The sequence below is a fragment of the Myripristis murdjan genome, chromosome 19 (assembly GCF_902150065.1).
Source record: "Myripristis murdjan chromosome 19, fMyrMur1.1, whole genome shotgun sequence".
Taxonomy (NCBI): Eukaryota; Metazoa; Chordata; class Actinopteri; order Holocentriformes; family Holocentridae; genus Myripristis; species Myripristis murdjan.
Window position 1 is genome coordinate 27,293,424 of NC_043998.1, and position 26,592 is coordinate 27,320,015.

The window sequence follows — 26,592 nt, forward strand, 5'->3', positions numbered from 1 at the left end:
TTAATTTCTAATTTTCTAATTCGTAGAAACAAAACATCGGCTAAAATATTGGGAAACTTATGGAATAAATCAGGATCGGTGATTAAAAAAACAAATCAGTAGAACCCCGAGCCTCAAGTGGAAGCGTTTTTGTCGACTCAGAAATGATGAATTGTTGCAAACGAATGAAAAAAGGCTCGCAGGATCGACGTCGGACCAAAGAAAAAGTGTTGAAGTTGATTTTTATGACGTTAAGCTGTGAGACATTTATTATTATTGATGCTGCTTTGTAATCACGTTATTAAACTGTCCAATAAATATCACAGATCTTCAATACTGCAGCTGTGAGCCTGGAAAGTGAATGAAAATGAATAAATGAATGTTTCCTGTCATCATTCCGTGTTAAAATGAAGTTTTAGTTTTTAGTTTGCACGACACTCAGAGCAGCTCAAGATGCATTTCATTTTTATATCAGGGCTACTTACTTACACAAAGTAACAGCATCGTGGTATGTTTATATTTTGGCAGGATTTATAGAAAAGCTAATATCTCATTAATGTTTAAAATCAGAGCAGGGTTTGAATTTGTCCTTTGGATGATAACGATGCACGACACGTGAATAAATAAAAAATCAGCATTTTGGAGCTGAGGAAATATTCAATATATTATTTTATTCTTACAAGCAGAGAATATTGCCTAAATAACTCCCAAACATGTTAAATGAAGGTCAAATAAATACACTGCAAAAATTAAAAATGAAAAATTAAACAAAAAGGTGAGGCAGAAGATTTGATCAATCAGTTGGATGTAAAAACATGAAGAAAGAAGCTTTAATGTGTGACACGTGGAACAACATGTTCAGTGTGTGTCTTGTCACTGGTGGTAGTAGCTGGGCGTGACGGCGAACACGGCGGACACGCCCTCGTACGGCGTGACGACGGGTCGCGACCCCTGCAGCTGCTTGGCGTGGCCCTTCAGCCAGCGGAACCTGCACACACACACACACACACACACACACACACACACACACACACAGTCACCAACAACACACACACACACACAACAACAGCATAACTCTGCAGCATAACAGCCTCGAGAGTTCACAACTTTTTAGGTCCCGAGCACTGGAACAGTGCGAAGCCCTATTGTTTTTGCTTCGTTTTTTTTAGGGCCCGAGCACTGGAACAGTGCGAAGCCCTATTGTTTTTGCTTCGTTTTTTCTTCTTCTCCTTTCTTCTTCTTATTAGGCCCTCGCCCTCCAACGGAGAGAGGGCCTATTGTTTTTGTATCGTTTTTTATTATTATTATTATTATTATTATTGTTACGTCTCTTTGACGCTTAATTTGACCCCCTAAACGTGCTCAAAAACCAAATTTGGCACGCACCCCAAGTCTGGCAAAAAATTCGATAAAATGGCAACTCGGACCCCAAAAGTGCAAAAATGGGCTCGCTAGCGCCACCTAGGCACAAAAAGGCACACGAAGGCGGCCGCTGCGGCCCACAGGAATGTGATAGAAAGACCAAACCAACGCCGAAACGTAGATCTCATCAAGCCCGACATCTTTCGCGCTCGCCGCCCCCACCTAAAATCAACAGGAAGTCCGCAATTTGCCTTTCAAAGTAAAAGTCACGCCCTGAAATTTCGTGTTGAACAAAATTTATCTCCTCCGAGGCGGTAAATCGTGGCGGCTGGAAAACCTAATAGATGAAAGAGGATACCGTGCTTAACTACAGTTCTGAAGGAATTACTATTAATTCGAACTGTTTGGGATTTATAAGCCCTCGAAGTCGGCAACGCCGACTTCGAGGGCGTCGTTTTTTCCATGGAGTTTGTTGTGACGAGGCGTACACTTGGTGCTAATTAGGCCCCTGGCATCTAAAGTAAACATCGCACGGCTTCCAAACTTATGCCACACGAAAGAGGACGAAAATTCCTACAAAAATATGAAGTTAATTTTTAAATTGGAACAAGTTTGTGGCTGCTGTGCATACTTTTCGAACATTTTGGACCCTGGTGTCCTCTCCTCTGCACTCTGCCCGGTCATGTGACTCACTCTAGGTAACGGACAGTTCCGCAATACACACCCATTATAAACCGTCAGCGGGAGCAGAGAAAACAGTCAAACTAAAACTGCCATAACTCAAAAACGGTACAAGATAGCAAAATCGTGTAAATACAAGATTTATAGAGCCGAGTCTTCTGCCTCGTTTAAACTTCGAATTGCGTCTGCAACTCAAACGATGTCCGAGCGGCGTTACCTCAAACAGGTGTGGGTTTTTATGGATTTCTCCATTGGATTGAATGTGGATTTCTCTGTCTGCCTGCATTTTGGTCTGATTATGACACAGCTGCTCATGTATTAGCGCAGTACTCATGTCACTCACACACTAGGACATCCTGGGCCTTTCAAAATAAAAGCCCAAAACTCTTTCCAACTGAAAGCACCGAAAAATACCCTTACAAATGGGAAAAATGGATAAATTGTCTGCAATTCAATGACACAAACATCGTGGCGGACCGGCACCGGTGCGAGGGCCGACCAACGCTGCTTGCAGCTTTAATTATTATTACGTCTAAATAACCCTTAATTTGACCCCCTAAACATGCTCCAAAACTCACCAAATTCGGCACGCAGGCCAGGTCTGGCGAAAAATTTGATAAAATGGCCAAACAGACCCCCAAGGTGCAAAAATGGGCTCGGTAGCGCCACCTAGGCACACAAAGGCAGCCCCTGCGACCCACAGGAATGTGATAGAAACACCAAACCAACGCCGAAATGTAGGTCTCACCAAGCCCTACAAATCACGCACTGACACCCCCGACCTAAAACCAACAGGAAGTCCGCAATTTGCGTTGCAAAGTCACGTTCTCGCCCAAAATTCAGCCTTTGAACAAAATCAATCTCCTACCAGGGCGTAAATGTCAGCGGCTTGAAAATTGCACAGATGACAGAGGACACAGTGCTTAACAAAAGTTCTGAAGGATTTCGTCATTACTCGATTAGTTTGGATTTTATAAGTCCTCAAAGTCAGAGTGGCCAGAGCCAAAACCTCATTTTTTCGCATGGAGTTTGGTGTGAAGAGGCTGACACTTGGCACTAATTAAGCCCCTGGAGTCTAAAGTAAAAGTCTGACAGCTTTGAAAACTATGCAGATGGAAAGAGGACAAAAATTCCTACAAAAATATGTAGTTTTGATGTGGATTGGACCAAGTTTGTGGGAGCTATGAAGAGTTTTCAAACATTTTTGACTCTGGTGTGCTCTGCTCTGCACTCTGCCTGGACATGTGACTCACTCTAGCTGCCTCAGGAATGCGCAATACACACCCATTGTAAGAGCTCAGAGGGAGCAGAAAACACTCTCAAACTAAAACTGCCATGACTCAAAAACGGTAAAAGATAGCAAAATCATGTAAATGGGAGATTTATAGATCCAAGTCTCGTGCCTCGTTTAAACTTTGAATCAAGTCTGTCACTTCAACGGTGACCGAGCTGTGACACCTCAAACAGGGGTGGGTTTTCTGGATTTCTCCATTAGATTGAATGAGGATTTCTCTGTCTGCCTGCATTTTGGTGTGATCATGCAGCAGCTGCCACTACTCAAGTCAGTCACACACTTGGACATGCTAAGGGCGCCATCTGCTGGAGGGGCGCTGCTAGTGGCCAGAGGGGCACCAGCAGCGAATGTACTACCAGTGGGTTTTTGTTGGCGTCGTGTGTGTGTCTGTGTGTGTGTCTGTGTGTGTGTGTGTGTGTGTGTGTGCACGTGCGTGTGTGTGTGTGTGTGTGTGTGTGTGTGTGTGTTTGTGTGAGTGAGTGAGTGAGTGAGTGAGTGTGTGTGTGTGCCTGCATTTTGGTGTGATCATGCAGCAGCTGCCAGTAGTCCTGTCGGTCACACACTAGGACTTCCGCGGCCTTTCAAAATAAAAGCCCAAAACTCTTTCACAATAAAAGCACCGAAAAATACCCTTAAAACTGGAACACGTGGACGAATTGTCTGCGCTTCGACACGCGCGCCGTCCCCGACGTGCATGGGGGGGCGAGGGCCCGTCCAACGCTGCTTGCAGCTTTAATTAGGCCCTCGCCCTCCCTTAGGGAGAAGGGCCTATTGTTTTTGTACTGTTTTTTTTAGGCCCTCGCCCTCCCTTAGGGAGAAGGGCCTATTGTTATTAGGCCCTCGCCCTCCAACGGAGAGAGGGCCTATTGTTATTGTACCGTTTCTTTTTTAGGCCCTCGCCCTCCAACGGAGAGAGGGCCTATTGTTTTTGTACCGTTTTTTTTAGGCCCTCGCCCTCCATCGGAGAGAGGGACTATTGTTATTGTATTGTTTTTAGGCCCGAGCCCTCCCTTAGGGAGAAGGGCCTATTGTTTTTGTACCGTTTTTTCTTCTCCCCAAAATGATTATTACGTCTCTTTGAGCCTTAATTTGACCCCCTAAACATGCTCAAAAACTCACCAAATTTGGCACGCCCCCCAGGTCTGGTGAAAAATTCGATAAAATGGGAAAACGCAGTCCCACGGATGAAAAATGGGCTCGCTAGCGCCACCTAGGCACACAAAACCTGACCTAGCGGCCCACAGGAATGTGATAGAAAGACGAAACAAACGCCGAAATGTAGATCTCATTAAGGCCGACAAAAAATGTTGTGAAGACCGAAGCCCTAAAACCAACAGGAAGTCCGCAATTTGCCCTTCAAAGTAAAAGTCACGGCCGATTTTTCGCTTTACGCCAAATCTATCTCCTCCTAGGCCGTAAATCGTGGCGGCTCAAAAAGCTAATAGATGAAAGAGGATACAGTGCTGAACAAAAGTTGCTAAAGACTTCGTCATTACTCGTTTAGTTTTTAAACTATAAGCCCTCGAAGTCGGCAACGCCGACTTGGAGGGCGTCGTTTTTTCCATGGAGTTTGGCGTGAAGAGGCGCACACTTGGCGCTAATTAGGCCCCTGGCGTCTAAAGTAAACGTCGCACAGCTTCGAAAATTATGCCACACGAAAGAGGACGAAAATTCCTACAAAAATATGAAATTAATTTTTAAATTGGATCAAGTTTGTGGCCGCTATGAAGACTTTTCGAACATTTTGGACCCTGGTGTCCTCTCCTCTGCACTCTGCCCGGTCATGTGACTCACTCTAGGTAACGGACAGTTCCGCAATACACACCCATTATAAACCGTCAGCGGGAGCAGAGAAAACAGTCAAACTTAAACTGCCGTAATTCAAAAATGGTACAAGATAGTAAAATAGTGTAAATACAAGATTTATAGAGCCGAGTCTTGTGACTCGTTTAAACTTCGAATCACGTCTGTAACTCAAACGATGTCCGAGCGGCGTTAACTCAAACGGCTGTGGGTTCGATCGATTTCTACATTGGATTGAATGAGGATTTCTGCCTGCATTTTGGTCTGACCATCACACAGCTGCCAGTACTCATGTATTAGCGCAGTACTCATGTCACTCACACACTAGGGCATCCTAGGCCTTTCAAAATAAAAGCCCAAAACTCTTTCCAACTGAAAGCACCGAAAAATACCCTTACAAATGGGAAAAATGGATAAATTGTCTGCACTTCAAACATCGTGGCGGACCGGCACCGGTGCGAGGGCCGACCAACGCTGCTTGCAGCTTTAATTAGGCCCTCGCCCTCCCTTAGGGAGAAGGGCCTATTGTTATTGTATCGTTTTTAGGCCCTCGCCCTCCAACGGAGAGAGGGCCTATTGTTTTTGTACCGTTTCTTCTTTTTAGGCCCTCGCCCTCCAACGGAGAGAGGGCCTATTGTTATTGTACCGTTTCTTTTTAGGCCCTCGCCCTACATCGTAGAGAGGGCCTATTGTTTTTGTATCGTTTTTAGGCCCTCGCCCTCCATCGGAGAGAGGGCCTATTGTTATTGTATCGTTTCTTTTTCTTATTATTATTATATCGTGTCGTTAGGCCTTAATTTGACCCCCTAAACGTGCTCAAAAACTCACCAAATTTGGCACGCACCCCAGGTCTGGTGAAAAATTCAAGAAAATGGCAACTCGGACCCCCTAAGTGCAAAAATGGGCTCACTAGCGCCACCTAGGCACAAAAAGGCACACGAAGGCGGCCGCTGCGGCCCACAGGAAAGTGATAGAAAGACCAAACCAGCGCCGAAACGTAGGTCTCATCAAGGCCGAGATTTCACGCGCTCGCCCCCCCGACCTAAAATCAACAGGAAGTCCGCAATTTGCCTTTCAAAGTAAAAGTTGGGCCCCGAAATTGCGCGTTGAACAAAATTGATCTCCTCCGAGGCCGTAAATCGCGGCGGCTCAAAAAGCTAATAGATGAAAGAGGAAACAGTGCTGAACAAAAGTTGCTAAAGGTTTATTATTAATTCAAACCGTTTGGGATTTATAAGCCCTCGAAGTCGGCAACGCCGACTTTGAGGGCGTCGTTTTTTCCATGGAATTTGGCGTAAAGAGGCGCACACTTGGCGCTAATTAGGCCCCTGGCGTCTAAAGTAAACGTCGCACGGCTTCGAAAGTTATGCCACACGAAAGAGGACGAAAATTCCTACAAAAATATGAAATTAATTTTTAAATTGGAACAAGTTTGTGGCCGCTGTCAAGACTTTTCGACCATTTTGGACCCTGGTGTCCTCTCCTCTGCACTCTGCCCGCTCATGTGACTCACTCTAGGTAACGGACAGTTCCGCAATACACACCCATTATAAACCGTCAGCGGGAGCAGAGAAAACAGTCAAACTTAAACTGCCGTAATTCAAAAACGGTACAAGATAGCAAAATGGTGTTAATACGAGATTTATAGAGCCGAGTCTTGTGCCTCGTTTAAACTTTGAATAAAGTCTATAACTCACACGATGTCCGAGCGGCGTTACCTCAAACATGGGTGGGTTTGATCGATTTCTCCATTGGATTGAATGAGGATTTCTCTGTCTGCCTGCATTTTGGGCTGATCATGACACAGCTGCCAGTACTCATGTATTAGCGCAGTACTCATGTCACTCACACACTAGGACATCCTAGGCCTTTCAAAATAAAAGCCCAAAACTCTTTCCAACTGAAAGCACAGAAAAATACCCTTACAAATGGGAAAAATGGATGAATTGTTCATCGCGGACCGGCACCGGTGCGAGGGCCGACCAACGCTGCTTGCAGCTTTAATTAGGCCCTCGCCCTACATCGTAGAGAGGGCCTATTGTTTTTGCTTCGTTTTTTGTTCTTTTTATTATTATTCCGCCCAAATAACCCTTAATTTGACCCCCTAAACATGCTCAAAAACTCACCAAATTTGGCACACACCCCAGGTCTGGCGAAAAATTCGATAAAATGGCAACTCGGACCCCCAGAGTGCAAAAATGGGCTCTCTAGCGCCACCTAGGCACACTAAATCGGACGCTGCGGCCCACAGGAACGTGATAGAAAGACCAAACCAGCGCCGAAACGTAGGTCTCATCAAGGCTGAGATTTCACGCGCTCGCCCCCCCCGACCTAAAACCAACAGGAAGCCCGCAATTTGCCTTTCAAAGTAAAAGTCGGGCCCGAAATTGCGCATTACACAAAAATTATCTCCTCCGAGACCGTAAACCGCGGCGGCTCGAAAAGCTAATACATGAAAGAGGATACAGTGCTGAACAAAAGTTGTTCGGGATTTCGTCATTCCGGCCTTAGTTTTTAAGTTATAAGCCCTCGAAGTCGGCAACGCCGACTTTGAGGGCGTCGTTTTTCCCATGGAGTTTGGCGTGAAGAGGCGCACACTTGGAGCTAATTAGGCCCCTGGCGTCTAAAGTAAACGTCGCACGGCTTCGAAAATTATGCCACACGAAAGAGGACGAAAATTCCTACAAAAATATGAAATTAATTTTTAAATTGGAACAAGTTTGTGGCCGCGGTCAAGACTTTTCCAACATTTTGGACCCTGGTGTCCTCTCCTCTGCGCTCTGCCTGGTCATGTGACTCACTCTAGGTAACGGACAGTTCCGCAATACACACCCATTATAAACCGTCAGCGGGGGCAGAAAAAACCCTCAAACTTAAACTGCCGTAATTCAAAAATGGTACAAGATAGCAAAATCGTGTAAATACAAGATTTATAGAGCCGAGTCTTCTGCCTCGTTTAAACTTCGAATTGCGTCTGCAACTCAAACGATGTCCGAGCGGCGTTACCTCAAACAGGTGTGGGTTTTTATGGATTTCTCCATTGGATTGAATGTGGATTTCTCTGTCTGCCTGCATTTTGGTCTGATTATGACACAGCTGCTCATGTATTAGCGCAGTACTCATGTCACTCACACACTAGGACATCCTGGGCCTTTCAAAATAAAAGCCCAAAACTCTGTCCAACTGAAAGCACCGAAAAATACCCTTACAAATGGGAAAAATGGATAAATTGTCTACAATTCAATGACACAAACATCGTGGCGGACCGGCACCGGTGCGAGGGCCGACCAACGCTGCTTGCAGCTTTAATTTTTTTTTATTATTATTATTATATCGTGTCGTTAGGCCTTAATTTGACCCCCTAAACATGCTCAAAAACTCACCAAATTTGGCACGCCCCCCAGGTCTGGCGAAAAATTCGAGAAAATGGCAACTCGGACCCCCAAAGTGCAAAAATGGGCTCGCTAGCGCCACCTAGGCACAAAAAGGCACACGAAGGCGGCCGCTGCGGCCCACAGGAATGTGATAGAAAGACCAAACCAACGCCGAAACGTAGATCTCATCGAGCCCGACATCTTTCGCGCTCGCCGCCCCCACCTAAAATCAACAGGAAGTCCGCAATTTGCCTTTCAAAGTAAAAGTCGGGCCCCGAAATTGCGCGTTGAACAAAATTTATCTCCTCCGAGGCCGAAAATCGCAGTGGCTCGAAAAGCTAGAAGATGAAAGAGGATACCGTGCTTAACAAAAGTTGCTAAAGGCTTATTATTAATTCGAACCGTTTGGGATTTATAAGCCGTCGAAGTCGGCAACGCCGACTTTGAGGGCGTCGTTTTTTCCATGGAGTTTGGCGTGAAGAGGCACACACTTGGCGCTAATGAGGCCCCTGGCGTCTAAAGTAAACGTCGCACAGCTTCGAAAATTATGCCACACGAAAGAGGACGAAAATTCCTACAAAAATATGAAATTAATTTTTAAATTGGAACAACTTTGTGGCCGCTGTCAAGACTTTTCCAACATTTTGGACCCTGGTGTCCTCTCCTCTGCACTCTGCCCGCTCATGTGACTCACTCTAGCCAACTGACAATTCCGCAATACACACCCATTATAAACCGTCAGCGGGGGCAGAAAAAACACTCAAACTAAAACTGCCATAATTCAAAAACTGTACAAGATAGTAAAATAGTGTAAATACAAGATTTATAGAGCCGAGTCTTGTGACTCGTTTAAACTTCGAATCACGTCTGTAACTCAAACGATGTCCGAGCGGCGTTAACTCAAACGGGTGTGGGTTTGATCGATTTCTCTATTGGATTGAATGAGGATTTCTCTGTCTGCCTGCATTTCGGTCTGATCATGACACAGCTGCCAGTACTCATGTATTAGCTCAGTACTCATGTCACTCACACACTAGGACATCCTGGGCCTTTCAAAATAAAAGCCCAAAACTCTTTCCAACTGAAAGCACCGAAAAATACCCTTACAAATGGGAAAAATGGATAAATTGTCTGCACTTCAATGACACAAAAATCATCACGGATCGTGGCGGACCGGCACCGGTGCGAGGGCCGACCAACGCTGCTTGCAGCTTTAATTAGGCCCTCGCCCTCCATCGGAGAGAGGGCCTATTGTTATTGTACCGTTTCTTTTTAGGCCCTCGCCCTCCATCGGAGAGAGGGTCTATTGTTTTTGTTTTTGTATCGTTTTTTCTTCTTATTATTATTATTACGTCCAAATAACGCTTAATTTGACCCCCTAAACATGCTCAAAAACTCGCCAAATTTGGCACGCCCCCCAGGTCTGGCGAAAAATTCGATAAAATGGAAAAACGCAGCCCCTAAGTGCAAAAATGGGCTCGCTAGCGCCACCTAGGCACAAAAAGGCACACGAAGGCGGCCGCTGCGGCCCACAGGAACATGATAGAAAGACCAAACCAGCGCCGAAACGTAGGTCTCATCAAGGCCGAGATTTCACGCGCTCGCCCCCCCGACCTAAATTCAACAGGAAGTCCACAATTTGCCTTTCAAAGTAAAAGTCGGGCCCGAAAATTGCGCTTTGAACAAAATTTATCTCCTCCAAGGCCGTAAATCGTGGCGGCTTGAAAAGCTAATACATGAAAGAGGATACAGTGCTGAACAAAAGTTGCTAAAGGTCTATTATTAATTCGAACCGTTTGGGATTTATAAGCCCTCGAAGTCGGCAACGCCGACTTCGAGGGCGTCGTTTTTTCCATGGAGTTTGGCGTGAAGAGGCGCACACTTGGCGCTAATTAGGCCCCTGGCGTCTAAAGTAAAGGTCGCACGGCTTCGAAACTTACGCCACACGAAAGAGGACGAAAATTCCTACAAAAATATGAAATTAATTTTTAAATTGGAACAAGTTTGTGGCCGCGGTCAAGATTTTTCGAACATTTTGGACCCTGGTGTCCTCTCCTCTGCACTCTGCCCGGTCATGTGACTCACTCTAGCCAACTGACAGTTCCGCAATACACACCCATTGTAAACCGTCAACAGGAGAAGAGAAAACAGTCAAACTTAAACTGCCATAACTCAAAAACGGTAAAAGATAGCGAAATCGTGTAAGTACAAGATTTATAGAGCCGAGTCTTGTGACTTGTTTAAAATTCGAATGGCGTCTGTAACTCAAACGATGTCCGAGCGGCGTGACCTCAAACAGGGTTGGGTTTTATCGATTCCTCCATTGGATTGAATGAGGATTTGACTGTCGTCTGATCATGACACAGCGACACAGCGACACAGCGACACAGCGACATGAGTCAGCTACGGCCAGCGGCAGCTGGCCGTAGCTGACTCATGTCTCACAAACACAAACACACACACACATTCATGATTTCTCCATTGGATTGAATGAGGAGTCCACTGTCTGCTTGCATGTTGCTCTGATAATGACACAGCTGCCATTCCTCATGTCAAGCACACACTAGGAAGTCCTTGACCTTTCAAAATAAAAGCCCTCCATTGGATTGAATGAGGATTTGACTGTCTGTCATTTTGTCTGATCATGACAGCAACACAGCGACACAGCAATGTCTCTCAGCATATCTCTCTCAGCTGACTCATATCTCTCTCTCTCACACACACACACACACACACACACACACACACACACACATTCATGATTTCTCCATTGGATTGAATGAGGAGTCCACTGTCTGCTTGCATGTTGCTCTGATAATGACACAGCTGCCATTCCTCATGTCAAGCACACATTAGGAAGTCCTCGACCTTTCAAAATAAAAGCCCCCAACTCTTTCACAATAAAAGCACCAGAAATACCTTAAAAATGAAAAAACGGACAAATTGTCTGCACGTTCATGGCGTGGACACAGGGCGGGGATGATGTCTCACACACACACACACACACACACACAATCACACAAACACAGTCACACACACACACACACACACACATTCACGATTTCTCCATTGGATTGAATGAGGATTTCTTCCTGCAGTTTGGTCTGACCATGACACAGCTGCTAGTACTCATTTCACACGCACACACACAAACACACACACACACACACACATGCATGTGGGTTCGGTGGGGTGCGAGTGTTGTCCATTGCTGCTTGCAGCATTTTTTTTTTGTTATTATTATTACGTCTAAATGACCCTTAATTTGACCCCCTAAACATGCTCAAAAACTCACCAAATTTGGCATGTACCCCAGGTCTGGCGAAAAATTCGATAAAATGGCAACTCGGACCAACCAGGGTGCAAAAATGGGCTCTCTAGCGCCACCTAGGCATACAAAGGCACACGAAGGCAGCCGCTGCGGCCCACAGGAATGTGATAGAAAGACCAAACCAACGCCGAAACGTAGATCTCATCGAGCCCGACATCTAACACACACAAATACACACACACAGGCATGAGTATCAAGGCCGTAGCTGCCAGCGGCAAATACACACACACACACACACATACCAAGGCCGTAGCTGCACACACAAACACACACACACGCACACACTCAAAAACACACACACACACACACAAACACACACAGGCACACACACACACTTTGCCCAAACCATGTGGGTTATGCCTCTGACATTTTGGTAATAAAACCTCACACCTCTCAAATAACTGTTTACTTTTCAAAAATAGTCTTTAAAATGGTGACATTATGTCCTTCATCTTAACTCATCAATACTTCAAGAGGTTTTAAATTTGTTCATAAAAAAAGCAAAAAGCAAACATCAGGCAGGGTAACATGCAGCTGAGGGAATATTACACTCATGACTTACACATTATAAGCTCCTCTGTTGGTCATCTCTTCATTCTTGATGCCATCAATGCTGGATAATTTCCTCATGTTTACATGTCAACTCTTTACCCATGTGAATAATATACTATTTTAATCCATTACAATTTATACATATAACCCTCTATGTCATTATATAATATTGCATTACACAGTAAAGCAGGAGTAGTATTACTACAGACTTGTTTTTCACAATACACTGAAAGGACCTTCATTCATAATATGACAGACAACATCTTGTACTTTAGAATATAAAATTTATTTTTCAATTCAATTTTATTTACATGGAAATGTTTTGATGATTGCATTTTACTTTTAGTCATTGACCTTTTTTCTCAGTACAGTTTAGTTATTTATTCTGTCAAGACAAACATTTAGAAAAATCATGGCTGTACTTCATGTATTGTTCATGTAAGAAAAATAAAATAGCATAGGCCTGGATTCCAATTCAATTCAATTTTAATTATTTGTATAGCCCAGAATCACAAATACAAATTTGTCCCAAAGGGCTTTACAGAACAATACAACATCCTCTGTCCTTAGACCCTCACATCGGATGAGGAACAACTCCCTAAAAAACCCCTTTAACAGGGAGAAAAATAGGAAGAAACCTCAGGGGAGCAACAGAGGAGGGATCCCTCCCCAGGACGGACAGACGTGCAATAGATGTTGTAAACACAGATAACAAACTACAATTAAGATAGGATTACATTTTTAACTCTTATCTCATACATCTCATGTCCCAGAACTACAATACTGAGACTAAAGTTCATCTCAACTACTTTGACAGGACATAGGTACAATGCATGTGCTGTCTCTGTCCCACGATGCCACTTGCTACAAGGCGACATCATCCTCACTTGGGAGGTAGGGAAGTTTGGGACGCTGCACCACAGTAGCATCTTCAACCAGGAAGTTCCCCTTCGAGTAAAAAAAGACAACATTTTGAGGCAAACATCACTGACCAACTGCATCTCATAGTACACTAACTAAAGTAACTACAATTTATTGACAGGGCCACCCAACTGTGTAAAGTTGGTGAGGCATAGGGAGACAGAAAAGTTAAGAATGGGGGACACAAATGGGAGCAGAAAAACTGGAAAATAGACGACTGGTAATGGATTTACTTTTTATATAAATAACTGTCCTGTTGTGGCAGCTCAGGCGTACAGAATGGGGAGTCTGTGCCTTGTTGCGCCACAACAGATTTGCTCTGAGTTCATGCACACCAGACGGAACACTTCATTATTGGAAGTGAACCTCTTGTGTACAGACAGTACACATGAAGGTGACATGGACTCAAACATGCAGAACTATATACATTTCAACTTTAAACAGACATACATTTAAACTTTAAATAGACATACATTTAAAATTTTAAGATATACATGAAGAGCTCATTTGCAAAAACAGATCCCCATTTGAGTTCATTAAACCTTTTTAAATGTTTATTATCCTAAATCATGCTTTGTGTGTGTGTGTGTGTGTGTGTGTGTGTGTGTGTGTGTGTGTGTACTCCAAGCAGTATCAGTGAAACGGTGTATCCATTTTAAGAATGGCTTTTATCTGTTTTTGCAAATGAACTCTTCACATTTCAACTTTAAACAGAGACCAACAGCTAACACGTGGCAAACAGAGACTAACACATCCATAAACCTGTGACACATGATTACATGATATACGTCCCTACACATGATTCTCCACAACTAAACCTTCCCTAATTCCCCCTGAAACACATGATTTCTTTAATCTAAGATCTAACCATGATCATCTATTCCACATCATAAATACATAATCTAAAATCAATAATAAATACACGATATAAATACTATAAATAATGACAATAAATAACAATCTACACAATTACAGTGGGACAGGCTCTAAAAAGACAACATTCATAGTGGTAGCCAATGTACACACCATGAACAACACAACACACTACAAGTCAGTTTCCTCTGAACCAACACACAAACGCGACAACACTAACATTTGCACCAGGACACTGCAATGTAGCTCCGTTTGACTCATCAAACAAAGAATTTACACCAGTAGTGTGAATTCATTGTTTGCCTCCTTTGCCAAACAAACCAACCTAACCCTCATCAAAATCTACGTCTGACTCGAAGAGGCCCTCTACCTCTTCGAAGTCAACACCTAACCCCTGATCATCGTAAACACTAAAACCACACAAAACACCTTCATGATCGCTAAAGTATGTGGGCATCACTGCACAATCCACATCATACCGTGTTGTTTTAACATAAACGTGATCAATTAGTGTCCCCTTCTCTGTAGTCTCTTGTGTCACATGCTGACTAAAACCTTTTTCACCCATAAATTTGGAAATTGATGATGTTTTTAAGATGTTGTCATTGAAATCCCCCATTATTACAATTGTGTTACTGATTGGATGCAACCAATCAAGTAACTTCCCCAGATTTTGTTTGAATAAAGAAATTGGATAACACGGTGGGCGATAAATTACTGCCAACAATATGTTGAATTTGTTGTACAGGCACACCAAACACTCCAGATTCAAATCGGGCACCTGCAGAATATCACAGTCCAAATTGTCTACGCTATACAAACCAACTCCACCGTGTTCTAGGTTCTTTAGCTCTACCAATTTGGGGTTACTGCTGCTGTAACACAAGCCACGAGGACGATTGTGGAAAGTGTAACCTTCAATTTGGACACCGTCTAATGAGGACTGTGCAGTGAGCCACGTTTCTGTCACAGCAATACAGGTAAGCTGTAAATGCTGCGTGCAAGACACCAAATCTAACACATGGCGACTTAAATTTTGAACGTTCATTAAATACACAGAGAAACTGTGTGCATTTAATGAAGGCTCTGGCTGCTCAATCAAAAATGGAGGCATGCTATCCAAGGCCTCCTTTATGGCGTCCTTGCAATAAATTGCCCTCTCTGAAAAATCCTCGATGATCAGTCCAGACAAGGCCCTAACACGACTAAGCGCTACATATGCCTGCCCCGGTGCAAACACCCTCTTCAAAGACACTACCGCCTCGTCCACAGTGAGTCCTTGCACTTTGTGAACAGTGCAAGCCCACGCTAACCTCAGAGGAAACTGACGACGCAAACCGCCACGCTTGGTGGCTCTATCCTCCTCTGGATCAATGGCAGTAGACTGCAGGCATTCTACTGCTGCATGTGCACGGTTTTTCCTCCTATCTAAACCAATTTTCTCATCATCAAATCTAACATACACGGTGAGAGGAAACGTGGAATCCTCTCCAAAAACTACCTGAGTAACCGTGCCACATGCTCCATTGACCAGGCCGTCCGCAACATCCACGTTCTTACACAACATAACTCGCGCGTTCCTCGCTATACACAAAGTCTCCGGTAGAGACGTGTCCGCCGCAACGCCGTGATGCCCAGGCATCCGTTCCAAATTCCCTGTTGTCCTGTTAGTCACAAAATCCTGCGCCTCAATGGTGACATAATCAGGACAACAGTCAAACAGATAATTTAGGTTGTGCTCACTTACTTGCCTATTCGTCGCAAAGATATGCAAGGCTGAGCTCACCTCGCCGGTCTCGCGCATCTTCAACATTTCAACGTCGCTATCTAACATTGGGGTGGCCCTGGAACGCACTCTTAACCTATTAAGCATCTCTGCAAAAACACTATCCTTCTGTCTAACTATCTTTTTCAGCTCCACGATGCTGAAATTACACCACAGGTCCACACCAACAGGACAACTATACAGAGGCTTCCCTTTAACGGGAGGCAACTGATAGAAGTCCCCGACAGCTATCACACTAACATTACCAAACGGGGAAAAGTCGCCTGTCTGTTTTATCTGCCTTAATCTACCGTGGACATAAGCCAACAAGTTGTGATTAACCATACTTATTTCATCTATGATTAAAATTTGGAGGTGACTTAATTTTGCTCGCAAAGAGTTTAGTTTATCTTCACCCAGAGGGATGTAAGGTAAACTAGCCTGTTTGCCAATACTCAATGTGTGATGAATTGTTGCTGCATTTAAATTGTATGCAGCTATTCCTGTTGGAGCAGTTAACAAAACACAGATATCGTCTGGTTGATCACAAAGTGTTGACAGCAGCCGCGCTGCCTCATACTGAATAGCCCTAATTAAATGACTTTTCCCCGTCCCTGCACCACCTGTCACAAATACACGCAGAGGCTCTGGGTTTTTACCCATCACCTTCTGCAGACACCACTGTCTCACCCTATAAAAAACAGCAAGCTGTGTCTCATTCAGAGACCTAAGAAGCGCCAAACCCTCACTTCTAGATAAATGGACCTGTTTCTCTCTAACTGCGCTACCTGTCTGCCACCAACAATCAAATCTGGCACATTCACCAATGACTCAACCAACTGTTCCTCTGCTATCTCTCCTTCCCGCTGCTGCCTCATCTCCTCTAAACCCTCAAGGCGTTCCGCTTCCTGTTCAGGACAAAGCTCACCCCAAACATCCTCATCTACACCGTTGTTTTGCGCAGCTATCTCCTGAGCTAACTCAAGGTGAGGACAATTTACCTCAAACCTTGCCCTATTCTCATCGACAACATCACTAACCGAATGTACAGAGCCGTCGCTAAACAACACCTCACCATCGTTATAGAACTGCTCAAACAGCTCAAAGCCTTCAGGTTTGAGGTCTGAGTCAGTTCTATAAGGAAGAAACAACTGCAACAGGCTCTGAAAATGTGCCTCCTCCTCTCTATCCAAATTAAAACGCATGTATCGCACCACTGCAAACTGAGTGCGTGTTCTCCTAAGAATGAATCCTAAGTCATTCTTCAGTTCAATTCTGTCTTTAGACATCTCATTTTTGCTGAGAACACGATACTCAGATGCAAAGGTAGCCATACACATGTTATCAAAAACGTCGCTATCAGGCCTATTCCTATACCTATCTACTATACTAATCATAAACATATCCTCCTCCCGTAGATCACGGGAGGCGGCCATCTGCCTCAACACACTGAGGGGCAAACTCATTCTAACTATCCTACTGCCTGTCGGCACAAACACAACCTTTCTGGAACACTCCCTAAGGTGCATGTTCGTTAGCCTATACACCGCCTCCTGCGCACAAACATCTCTGTTGTGTAAATATACACTGCCCAGCTTCCGCAGGGCTTCTTTAGCAGAGAGATTCCCTTGTTTTTTTGCTTCTTTTTGGGCATTAGTCAATAGGAGGCCAATTTCTCTCTCTGCTTTCGTAATATACGATATTATGTATATCACTACTGCGTAGGCGTCGGTGACAAAGCTAATGTCCATGTTAGCATTCCAGCACTTCAACAACTTCTTGCTATACTGATTAACCCAAACCTCGTTCACCCCTCTCCTATAAACTACCTTATGTTTCTTCTCTAAACGCCTATAAGCCCGCTCAAAAATCTCCTGATTAATACGCAAACTATGAAACAACTCCTCTACACTAGCAGGAGGCACATCGCATTCCACAGCTTTTTTAACATCTTCAAGAATTTTATGAGCAAACTCTTTTGGCATCCTATCCCTATCCTCAAAACATTTACAGGCTGGCTTGTTTTCTGAATTAGATTCAGCCTCACCTGTCTTCTTGTTCTTATCACACTTGCACTCCCGCATTCTACAAATGAATGTGCGCGCAGAAACAGGTTTTGGAAAATTGAAACGACATGTCGTTTTGTGTTTTCTGCATGACTTTGAATGTCGTTTGGAATGTGTTTGAACTGATGACACCGTGTCCAATAGTGTGTCATCATCTGAGGGTAGCTCACACGTAACATAACGGTCAATAAATTCTACGACTTCCTCATCTGTGTTTTTATCAATTTGGGGAGCACCCTCGATCCAAAATAAACAGTGTACATGTGGTGAGCCTCTTTGCTGAAATTCTACCCTATAAAAGTAATCAACGATCTTGCCGATTGGTTGACAGGGAGACATGAGAACCTCTTTCAGAAAACAATGCCACCTGTAATCAAACATCCGCGCCGCGGTCACAGGATTACGTCGCAACAACGCACACCTATCTGCCCACTCCAAATCCTCTACCGTCTGCGATCTGCCTTCCTGTTTCAGGATGCTGGTCAGAAGATTCTGCCAGCGCATATCCGCAGACGAAAACGAGCAAAACCACGTAGGAATACCTAACTGACGCACACAAGCCATCACGTCCTTCTGGACAGACTGCCAGAAGGCCGGAGTTCCTCTGATGGGTTTAAGAAACCTAAACCCATCATCACACGCCAACAACTGCTTCAAGGCGTCCGCATCTGCCAACATTTCCTCGCTAACCCGTTGAGGCCTCTGACCTCCTTTATCCTTCCGCAACGCAACAGAAACACTGGACACAACCTTGTCCAACTCCGACACGTACTGCGCAAAAAATATATATTCTACATTACGCGCAAAACGACCGTCGGCATGCATAATCCTATTATTAAGATAACGCGCCAACGTCAAGTCATGCCACCGACCATCATGGAATGTCTTACCGCCCGTGGGAAACAACACCGGGAAACACTTTGCCTCGTTCGTGTGGTCAGAAAGCATTCTTACCGGACTATTCCCTTCTGCAGGCGCAATGTTCAAAATATCTTTAAAATACTGATCTAAAGCTTCCTGACCAATATCAACAGGCATAAGACAAGTGTCCTGAAACATGCAGTGCTGTTGTCTGTCATGTAACAGTTCATCCTGTCCTATGTCTGCTGATTCCGCTAGCTCACACATTTCAGACTGAACCGTAACCTGCCCTGACCTAACCTCAGCCTCATCCTCACTGCCTGACTCGGCCTCTTCCCTCTCCCTATCTTCCTCCCTAACAAACTCGTTAACCCAGTCCTCATTAAAGTCAATTCCTCTATAATGAACATTTGTCCTCTTTAAATACTCTAGCGCCTGTCTTACACGCAACGTATCGACAAACTGGTACTCGTAATACCCTTTATAAGTGAGTTTCCGCTTCAGCTTAACCTGAAGCAGAGACCCCTCCATACTCGAACGTGGCAACACATTCGCAGTCTGAACAATGTTGGCTGGAACACATGTCACCGGTCCATGTACTCCATTCTGCCCGCCTTTAGGCAGTGCCAACATTTTCATGAATGGAATGTGTAACGCAATAAGATGCTGTTCTAAACTATTCAAAGATCCCAGTTCAGCAGGAATGGGATCAAGCTCCAAGTTATTAACCCAGCATTCAGCTGGCATCTCACCTGAACTAAGCTTCCTATCACATGTATAACAGATCCACAAATTACCGCGCGATGAAACCAACGAACACGGCGCAACACACTCCCCACTACACCGATGCAAATACTGTCCGCCTATACACCTATCTGCAGTAGACACTGTCGCTGAACTTTGCCTATACGCTTCCCTTTCACAAATCACCACCTGATATCTAAAAAACAACCTATGACACACACAGCACACAAAATCAGGTCCATCTCTGACCTTTTCTAAAAACTGCTCCATTACAAACCCAAAATCTTTAGATTTCTCTATCTTCTGCTTTCTGCTTAACATCACCTTGGAAATAACTCTCTGCTTATACTCTACACTACCATGATACTTGCTCTTTATCTTTTCTACACGCTTCTCTCTGTGCTCCATACTGTCTCTGTATTTCACAAAACTCCTGGCCTTAACTGTCTCTCTATGCTCAACGCTGTCCCTATATTTGACAAAACTTCTGGCCTTAAGTCTATCCCTATGCTCAATGCTGTCCCTATATTTGCCCACACTCCTGGCCTTAACACTATTCCTGTGCTCTACACTTTCTCTGTATTTACTAACACTCAACTCTTTAACCCTCTCTCTGTGGGGCAAATTCTTACTATATTTCCCTACACTGCACAACTTAGCTTTTTCCCTGAACACTACATTTTCTTGATATTTCTTTCTAATCATTAACTGGCGTTTCTCCCTAAGTGACAAATTCAACTTCTCCTGCTTCCTCTGTTTCTGCCTCAGATACTTTGACTTCACTGACTCTCTACCTGACACTAACTCCCTAGCAGCCTCCACAACCTTGACACTATCCTGTACACCTACAACAGAACCAACTACATCACTACACCTAACCGCTGTGTTGTCTGCAACATCCATCCTTCTAGATCTTACGTTGTAACCCGTCACTTCACTAAGTTTACAGTACCCGTAACAACTATGCAGTCCAGGCTTACACACGCAAACAACATTCTCAAAATGCCGTCCCGTGACATTGTCTATGTAAATACACTCCGCTGACAAATGCTTACTGCTACAGCTATACTTTATCCAACGTCCTTCATGAAACGTAAACACACTAACGCCTAACCAATCGGCCGTCGCCTGAATTTCCACCTCTGTGGCCCAACTACCGACACGCCTCATCCTGGACTGCTCAATGTACTCTAACACAGAGGAGTACTCAGTCCTCAAAAAACTCTGATATCTATCAGTGTTCCTTTCTAACTCTTTACATACAGCTAACCTAATCCTACGATGGTGCTTCTGAGAACCACTCACCACCTGAGAGATGGCTCTGAAGAAGCAGTTCCCATCGGCCACAATCCTCTCTTTGCTACAAGGAACACCTAACAACCCCTCCTCTGTGGCTACCGGACTAACAACCTTCACGCAATCGACGTTCAACTTTGTGCATAAAGCACGACAAACATCTAAGCCGAGGGGATGGAAGACCAGCTCTTCGCTTCTCACCTCGTTAACAAATTCGACGTCCAAATTGACCTCTCGGACATCGAAACTCTTGGATTTCTTCGACATACAAGTGCCGGAAGAAATGACACGCTTTCTGCCATCGGTCACCGTTGGTTCTGCCGCTGAACCGCTGCTCACCTCGCTGGAGAAACTAAAAACAGAAATGCCAGACAGTGCCGGACTTGCGGCAATGCTGACACCACACTCAGGCACACAAACGCCTGCAGACACCTCACTTTTTGTCCCAGCCTCAGTGAGCACACTAGACTCTGGTGCTGGAGCAGCGCTCATCCCAGTGATGAGACTCTCCACAGACACACCAGACCGCGCTGGACTTGCATCCGTGCTGACCGTCACACCACACAGCTCAAAGAGCTTCTCCCTCGAACGGAGACTGTCGGCCAAACGACAGATGTAGTTGTGCAGGTCGTCAAGACAGGCGAAATGCAGAACCACGCTTGTACCGTCGTGGTGTAACAAGCCAGTGCTACTGCGTGAGTGACTGTCGACCACAGCGAACCGTCCACCCTCACGCACGATGGCAGTGGTGTTTCCGCACATTGTCAAAAGACATGTGGTGTATTGACTGAAGATTCTCTCCAGTCCATTACGCAAGCTGATGAATACACCGAAGTCGATGTATTCACCTTCGGTCACGCCTACTTCGCCTAACACTGTGTCGCCAAAACCGAACCTAAACAACTGTCCGTCTAATTCCAGCTGTTGTGGCAAATCTGGCACAGACAGCAGATTAGACACATGGCTGAAGATGTTGAGGTCACGCAAACTCGTGTACAACTCATCACCTTCAACCAACGCGCGATCCAGATCCAGCCTGTCCCACGAGAACGCGCTCCTCACCGTGTGTTTGGCTAAGCTGACCAAAGCTATAGCCATACACTGCACACCACCATACACAAATCGGGCATTTCCCTGATGAAACGACCCGCGCACAACTTTAGCTAGCCTAATCCTGCTGCTATCTATGTTAGACCCTGTTGCCACAGCATTAGCGCTAGACTCTGACTGAACATCACTAACACAAACAGAAGGAACAAAAACAGCCTTAGCTTTGAAGATCTTCTGTCGCTCCTCTGGGACAGCAGGGCCCGCTGCGGCGACCTCCTCCTGACCGGCGACCACTCCCGGCACCTCGCTGGCCGACTCCTGGGGTGTCGCCTCCACCTGATAAAAAAAAAAAAAAAAAAACATAGCAGTGAGATTTTGGCAACGAAATGTCATTGCTTGGCTTCCAGATTACAGCAGAGATGGAATTGTGGGACCCTTTAAAAATTAAATATAGTGTATATAACTAGTGCGATATGGTCTATATAACTAGTGCTAAAAAACAAGAGCTAAATAATAATGAGTGCAATTGAGAGTAACTAGATAAAACAAAATGTAAACAACAGACTAAACAGTGTAAACAACTGAATAAACAGTGTAAATAATACTTAGTGCAATTGAGAATAACTTGATAAAACAGAATGTACACAACAAACAAATATGAAAACAGGAGAACCATTTTCCTGCTACCTCTCAATGCTAACTCACATATTATATTTGAACAAATACAAACCTGCTGCACCGCTGGTCTGGGCCCGGAGGCGGACACGGTCCCACGGGCTGGTGAAGGTCTCGCTGGCACCTAAAAAAGATGGGGAAGAAAAAAAGCCTCATTTACATAATGCACTCATTCACTCGGGTTCTGCACGTTATAAAAAGTACTCTGCTGCACCTCCGGGACGGCCGGGCACGCTGCGACGAGCTCCTCCCGGACGACGACCACCCCTGGCACCACGCTGGACGACTCCTGGGCTGTCGCCTCCACCTGACACAAGACAAAAAAAAAAAAAAAAATCAAACAAGGTTTCACTAAATCACAGGAGAACCATTTCCCTGCAACCTCTCAAAACGATAACTCGCATATTATATTTAAACAAAGACAAACCTGCTGCACCGCTGGTCTGGGGCCGGAGGCAGGCACGGTCACACGGGCAGGTGAAGGTGTTGCCGGCACCTAAAAAAGATAGGGGAAGACAAAAGACTCATTTCAATAATGCACTCATTCATTCGGGTTCTGCATGTGTTATCAAAATATGGCAAAAACAATCCACATATTTCACATACTAAATATGATACCAACCTGCCGCTTTCCTCCTCTACGCCTTGTGGCAACACCTTTCGGCGAACGCCTCACACGGGAAGTCTAAAAGAAGGAAAACAAACCTTGTTAAATGCAGTCTTAAATTCAATTTTGTCCAGGACATACACACCTACAATAGACTTTGCAAGCAAAGAAAAAAAAAAAAAAAACACAACAAAAGATCTATATGTATAATATAAAGGAAAAAATGTAAAAACAGTTGGTGGATGAGGAATGCGGATGCCGAGGGGAGCCACATGTACTGGAGCAGCCTGGGACCTGAGCCACACAACCACCAGCAGCATGATGACCTGACTCAAAAAGACACAGCACGCACTCGGAAAAACTCACAACCATTCACACACACACTCACACAGAGACAAGGGGAAACATTAGAGGCAAACCCATTTAACATTTTATAACTTAACAGAAACACCTTAAAGTCAGAACTAATATATAAATGTAATTATCAGGGAGTTTACCTGGCCAGCTGGCAGAAGGGAAGTGACGTCGCTGTCCGAGGATGGCGAAACCCTCTCCATGGCCTCCAGGATGTCGCCGCTGAACCAGACGGGGTTGGACGGGAGGACAGACTCTTGCACCGGAGATGCTCGAATCTTAAAAACCACAACAAAAAAAAATTTGTCACCATTAAAAAAAAAAACAAAACACACACACACACAAACTAAAGGCGTAAAACCAGAAAAGATGTACAAATGTACAGCCAGAAAATGACTCAAACACATTACCTTGCCCTCCTGTCCGACGACGGTCCACTCCAGTGGGTCACGGTGGCGGGGCGCGGGGCTGTGTCCAGTCACAACCAGCACGGGGGAGACCCTGGCACGAGGCGATGTCCGGGGGGGCACCGAGGGAGGAGGAGGAGGAGGAGGAGTCAGCTGGCGGACCGCGGCGTCCCACAGGGCCTGGACGAGGATCGGCGTTCCATCGCTGTCGCTGAGGTGCACCTGGAAAACAGTGAAACACAGAACACATTGTGCTCAGCTGGTGTATCGAAAATGACAACCTTCAACTCCTCCATGTGTCATGTCACAACAACAAAGTATGCTGTACTTACACCGTCACGGCTCCACAGCTCCAAACGGTCCAGAGGGAGGTGCTCTGCCACAGACACGTATGGGAGACCTGCCGCAAAAGTGAGAAATATTATACATTCTGGTAATAAATACACATGTAAAACATGTGAGGTTAGGTTCACGATACGTCACTTATAATCAAACTGATGACCAAAACTAAGACCTACCCATGCGTGCTGCGACACGGCGGTACTCCTGGCGGAACAGCTCCTGCAGGCCAGGCTCGATGTTCAGGCGTGGAGGGAAATCCAGCACGAACACCTACACACACACACACACACACACGCACACACACACACACACACACACACAAAAAAAAAAAAAAAAATCACGTTTAGAATCACATTTAGGTTTCTAAAAAAGCACATGTGAAAACACACGCTTACTGTGACAGCACAGGACAAAACAAATACTGCCAACTGCAAATTAAACACACCTTCGCCCAGCGGTTGCAAACTGTAGCCAGGAGAGCACCGAAGTCCAGCGACGCCTCTCCGATGTTCCTGCTGGCTGTCAGGTTGTTGCTCGGGGCGAGCACACACACCACGTCCGGGGTCCAGGGGAGAGCGGCGTGGGACACCTCCGTCCTCAGCTCTGCTGCATGCGCACCTGGAACAGAGAGAAAAGAAAAACACAGAGGTACCTCCGGCATCGCGACGATCCCATCCACCAGGGCCCGCAGGTGGGAGTCTCCCACGACGAACACCATCTGCAACGACAGAGACACGGCTTTAGAACATAGACACCGACTTCTTACGACCAGCACTGTGTTTCTGAAAAAGAAAAACTAATACCTTCTGGTCCGGCTTCTGGGCAGGAGTGACCAACTTGAAGCTGCGCTGGGTCAGCTTCGAAGTCGGCCATCTCCGCACGCGATGGCGGTACCCTGTACCGCGCCCTGTGTGGTTGACAACAAAGTATGATGACACAAAATTTGTATTTCCTCAAATAACATTCAAACTGCGTCAGTTAAACATTAAAAAAATAAACTGTTTGATACTTACGAGCAACGAACTCGGGGACAGGCGGCTGGGGGGTCCATGGCTGCGGCTGCGCCATCCTCCGCTTCTGGGCCTGGGCCCGCCGGTGGGACTTGGCACGGGGCATCTAGGAATGAAAAACAAACAGACAAAAAAAATAAATGAATAAAATTTCCTCCAAAGTTCAAAGAAACTTTAAAAATCCAAGTGAATCTGTGCCAATCATACTCACAAACAATGCTTTCCCAGACAAGGTCAGCCTTCAAATACATAAATATTTTAACTTACCTTGGCAGAGTGTGTGTGTGTGTGTGTGTGTCTGTCTGTCTGTCTGTGTGTGTGTGTCTGTGTGTCAAAGAAGTAAAACTATGTGTGTTGATTAACAATTAGTTATGTGTTTGTTTTTAAATTGAATCAATATGTCTGTGTAAACTTGTCCTGGATCAAAGGATCGCAGATGTAGCTCGCAGGTCGCTCGAAGGTCAATTGCAGGTCTCTCGCTCTCAACAACACCAGATCTCACAGCCAATCGATATCAATATCTGTAAATTAAATGAAACAGTTTGATTTAAACATTACTTGTCTTATAGAAAAAAAAACATTTAATTGAACAGAAAGTTACTGAAAGGATCCTGAATACACTTAGCTGAAGCAATTTTTTAGGTTTTAATTTTAAATAAGGTCTTTCTCTCTATAAAATGCTTAAGACACAAACCAGCATCCACATTGTGTTCAAGTAATCGAAAAAAACACGACTGTGCTGCTCAAAACAGAGACACATCTTAAGAAAACCTTTTCCTCTCAAAATCATAATAAACCAGCAAACTGGCATCCTAATTACATTATTTGCTTCCTCATTACACAGAAAGTGGCTGACAACATCTCACAGCTTAGCCATACCGGTGGACACAGACACACCCAACTAAATACATCAAACTACGGTTCATGCACACAGCAAAGGACACACACGCCCGCATGAAAAAAAAAAAAAAAAAAAAAAAAAACATTACAGTTATCAATATTGAATCAAATAATTTCCCTTTGTCACACAAGGAAGACCTTCTCTTACAATCATATTGGACCAACCACTGACACAGCAATGCCTATGACACAACTATTTGCTCTTTGAATGCACACAAAAGCCACACACACTCAACTGAACCACATATATCAAACACTTCCATGCAAATAAAACCTGATATAAACCTACACAAAAAAAACACATACAACTATTCATCATGAAAACAAATAACTTTCCTTTTTCAC

At 44.8% G+C, this 26,592-nt stretch overlaps 2 protein-coding genes and 1 long non-coding RNA gene across 3 annotated transcripts in view; 1 reads left to right on the forward strand and 2 right to left on the reverse strand.

Moving 5' to 3' along the window:
• Positions 1–26,592, forward strand: part of lipf (lipase, gastric) — a 944,109-nt gene that overhangs the window by 492,538 nt on the left and 424,979 nt on the right. The gene's annotated exons all lie outside the window — the stretch shown is intronic.
• Positions 853–22,800, reverse strand: LOC115377523 (uncharacterized). The gene is made up of 4 exons (XM_030077334.1): positions 22,795–22,800; positions 22,683–22,751; positions 21,429–22,288; positions 853–967 (listed from the first exon to the last, which is right to left on the reverse strand). Exons 1-4 carry the CDS (start codon positions 22,798–22,800, stop codon positions 853–855), a joined length of 1,050 nt encoding a protein of 349 aa, XP_029933194.1.
• On the reverse strand, positions 22,871–23,385 carry LOC115377933 (uncharacterized). Its single transcript, XR_003930080.1, has 3 exons — positions 23,250–23,385; positions 23,055–23,123; positions 22,871–22,934 (listed from the first exon to the last, which is right to left on the reverse strand). It is a non-coding gene; the product is annotated as an uncharacterized LOC115377933 (long non-coding RNA).

What these genes read in the sequence shown, in the direction of transcription:
- LOC115377523 (XM_030077334.1), bottom strand. An exon ending in CCAGACCAGCGGTGCAGCAG is followed by an intron (nt 22,289 to 22,682) that starts GTTTGTATTTGT and finishes TTTTTTTATCAG; the next exon opens with GTGGAGGCGACACCCCAGGA. An exon ending in ACGGATGCAAGTCCAGCGCG is followed by an intron (nt 968 to 21,428) that starts GTCTGGTGTGTC and finishes GTGTGTGTGCAG; the next exon opens with GTTCCGCTGGCTGAAGGGCC.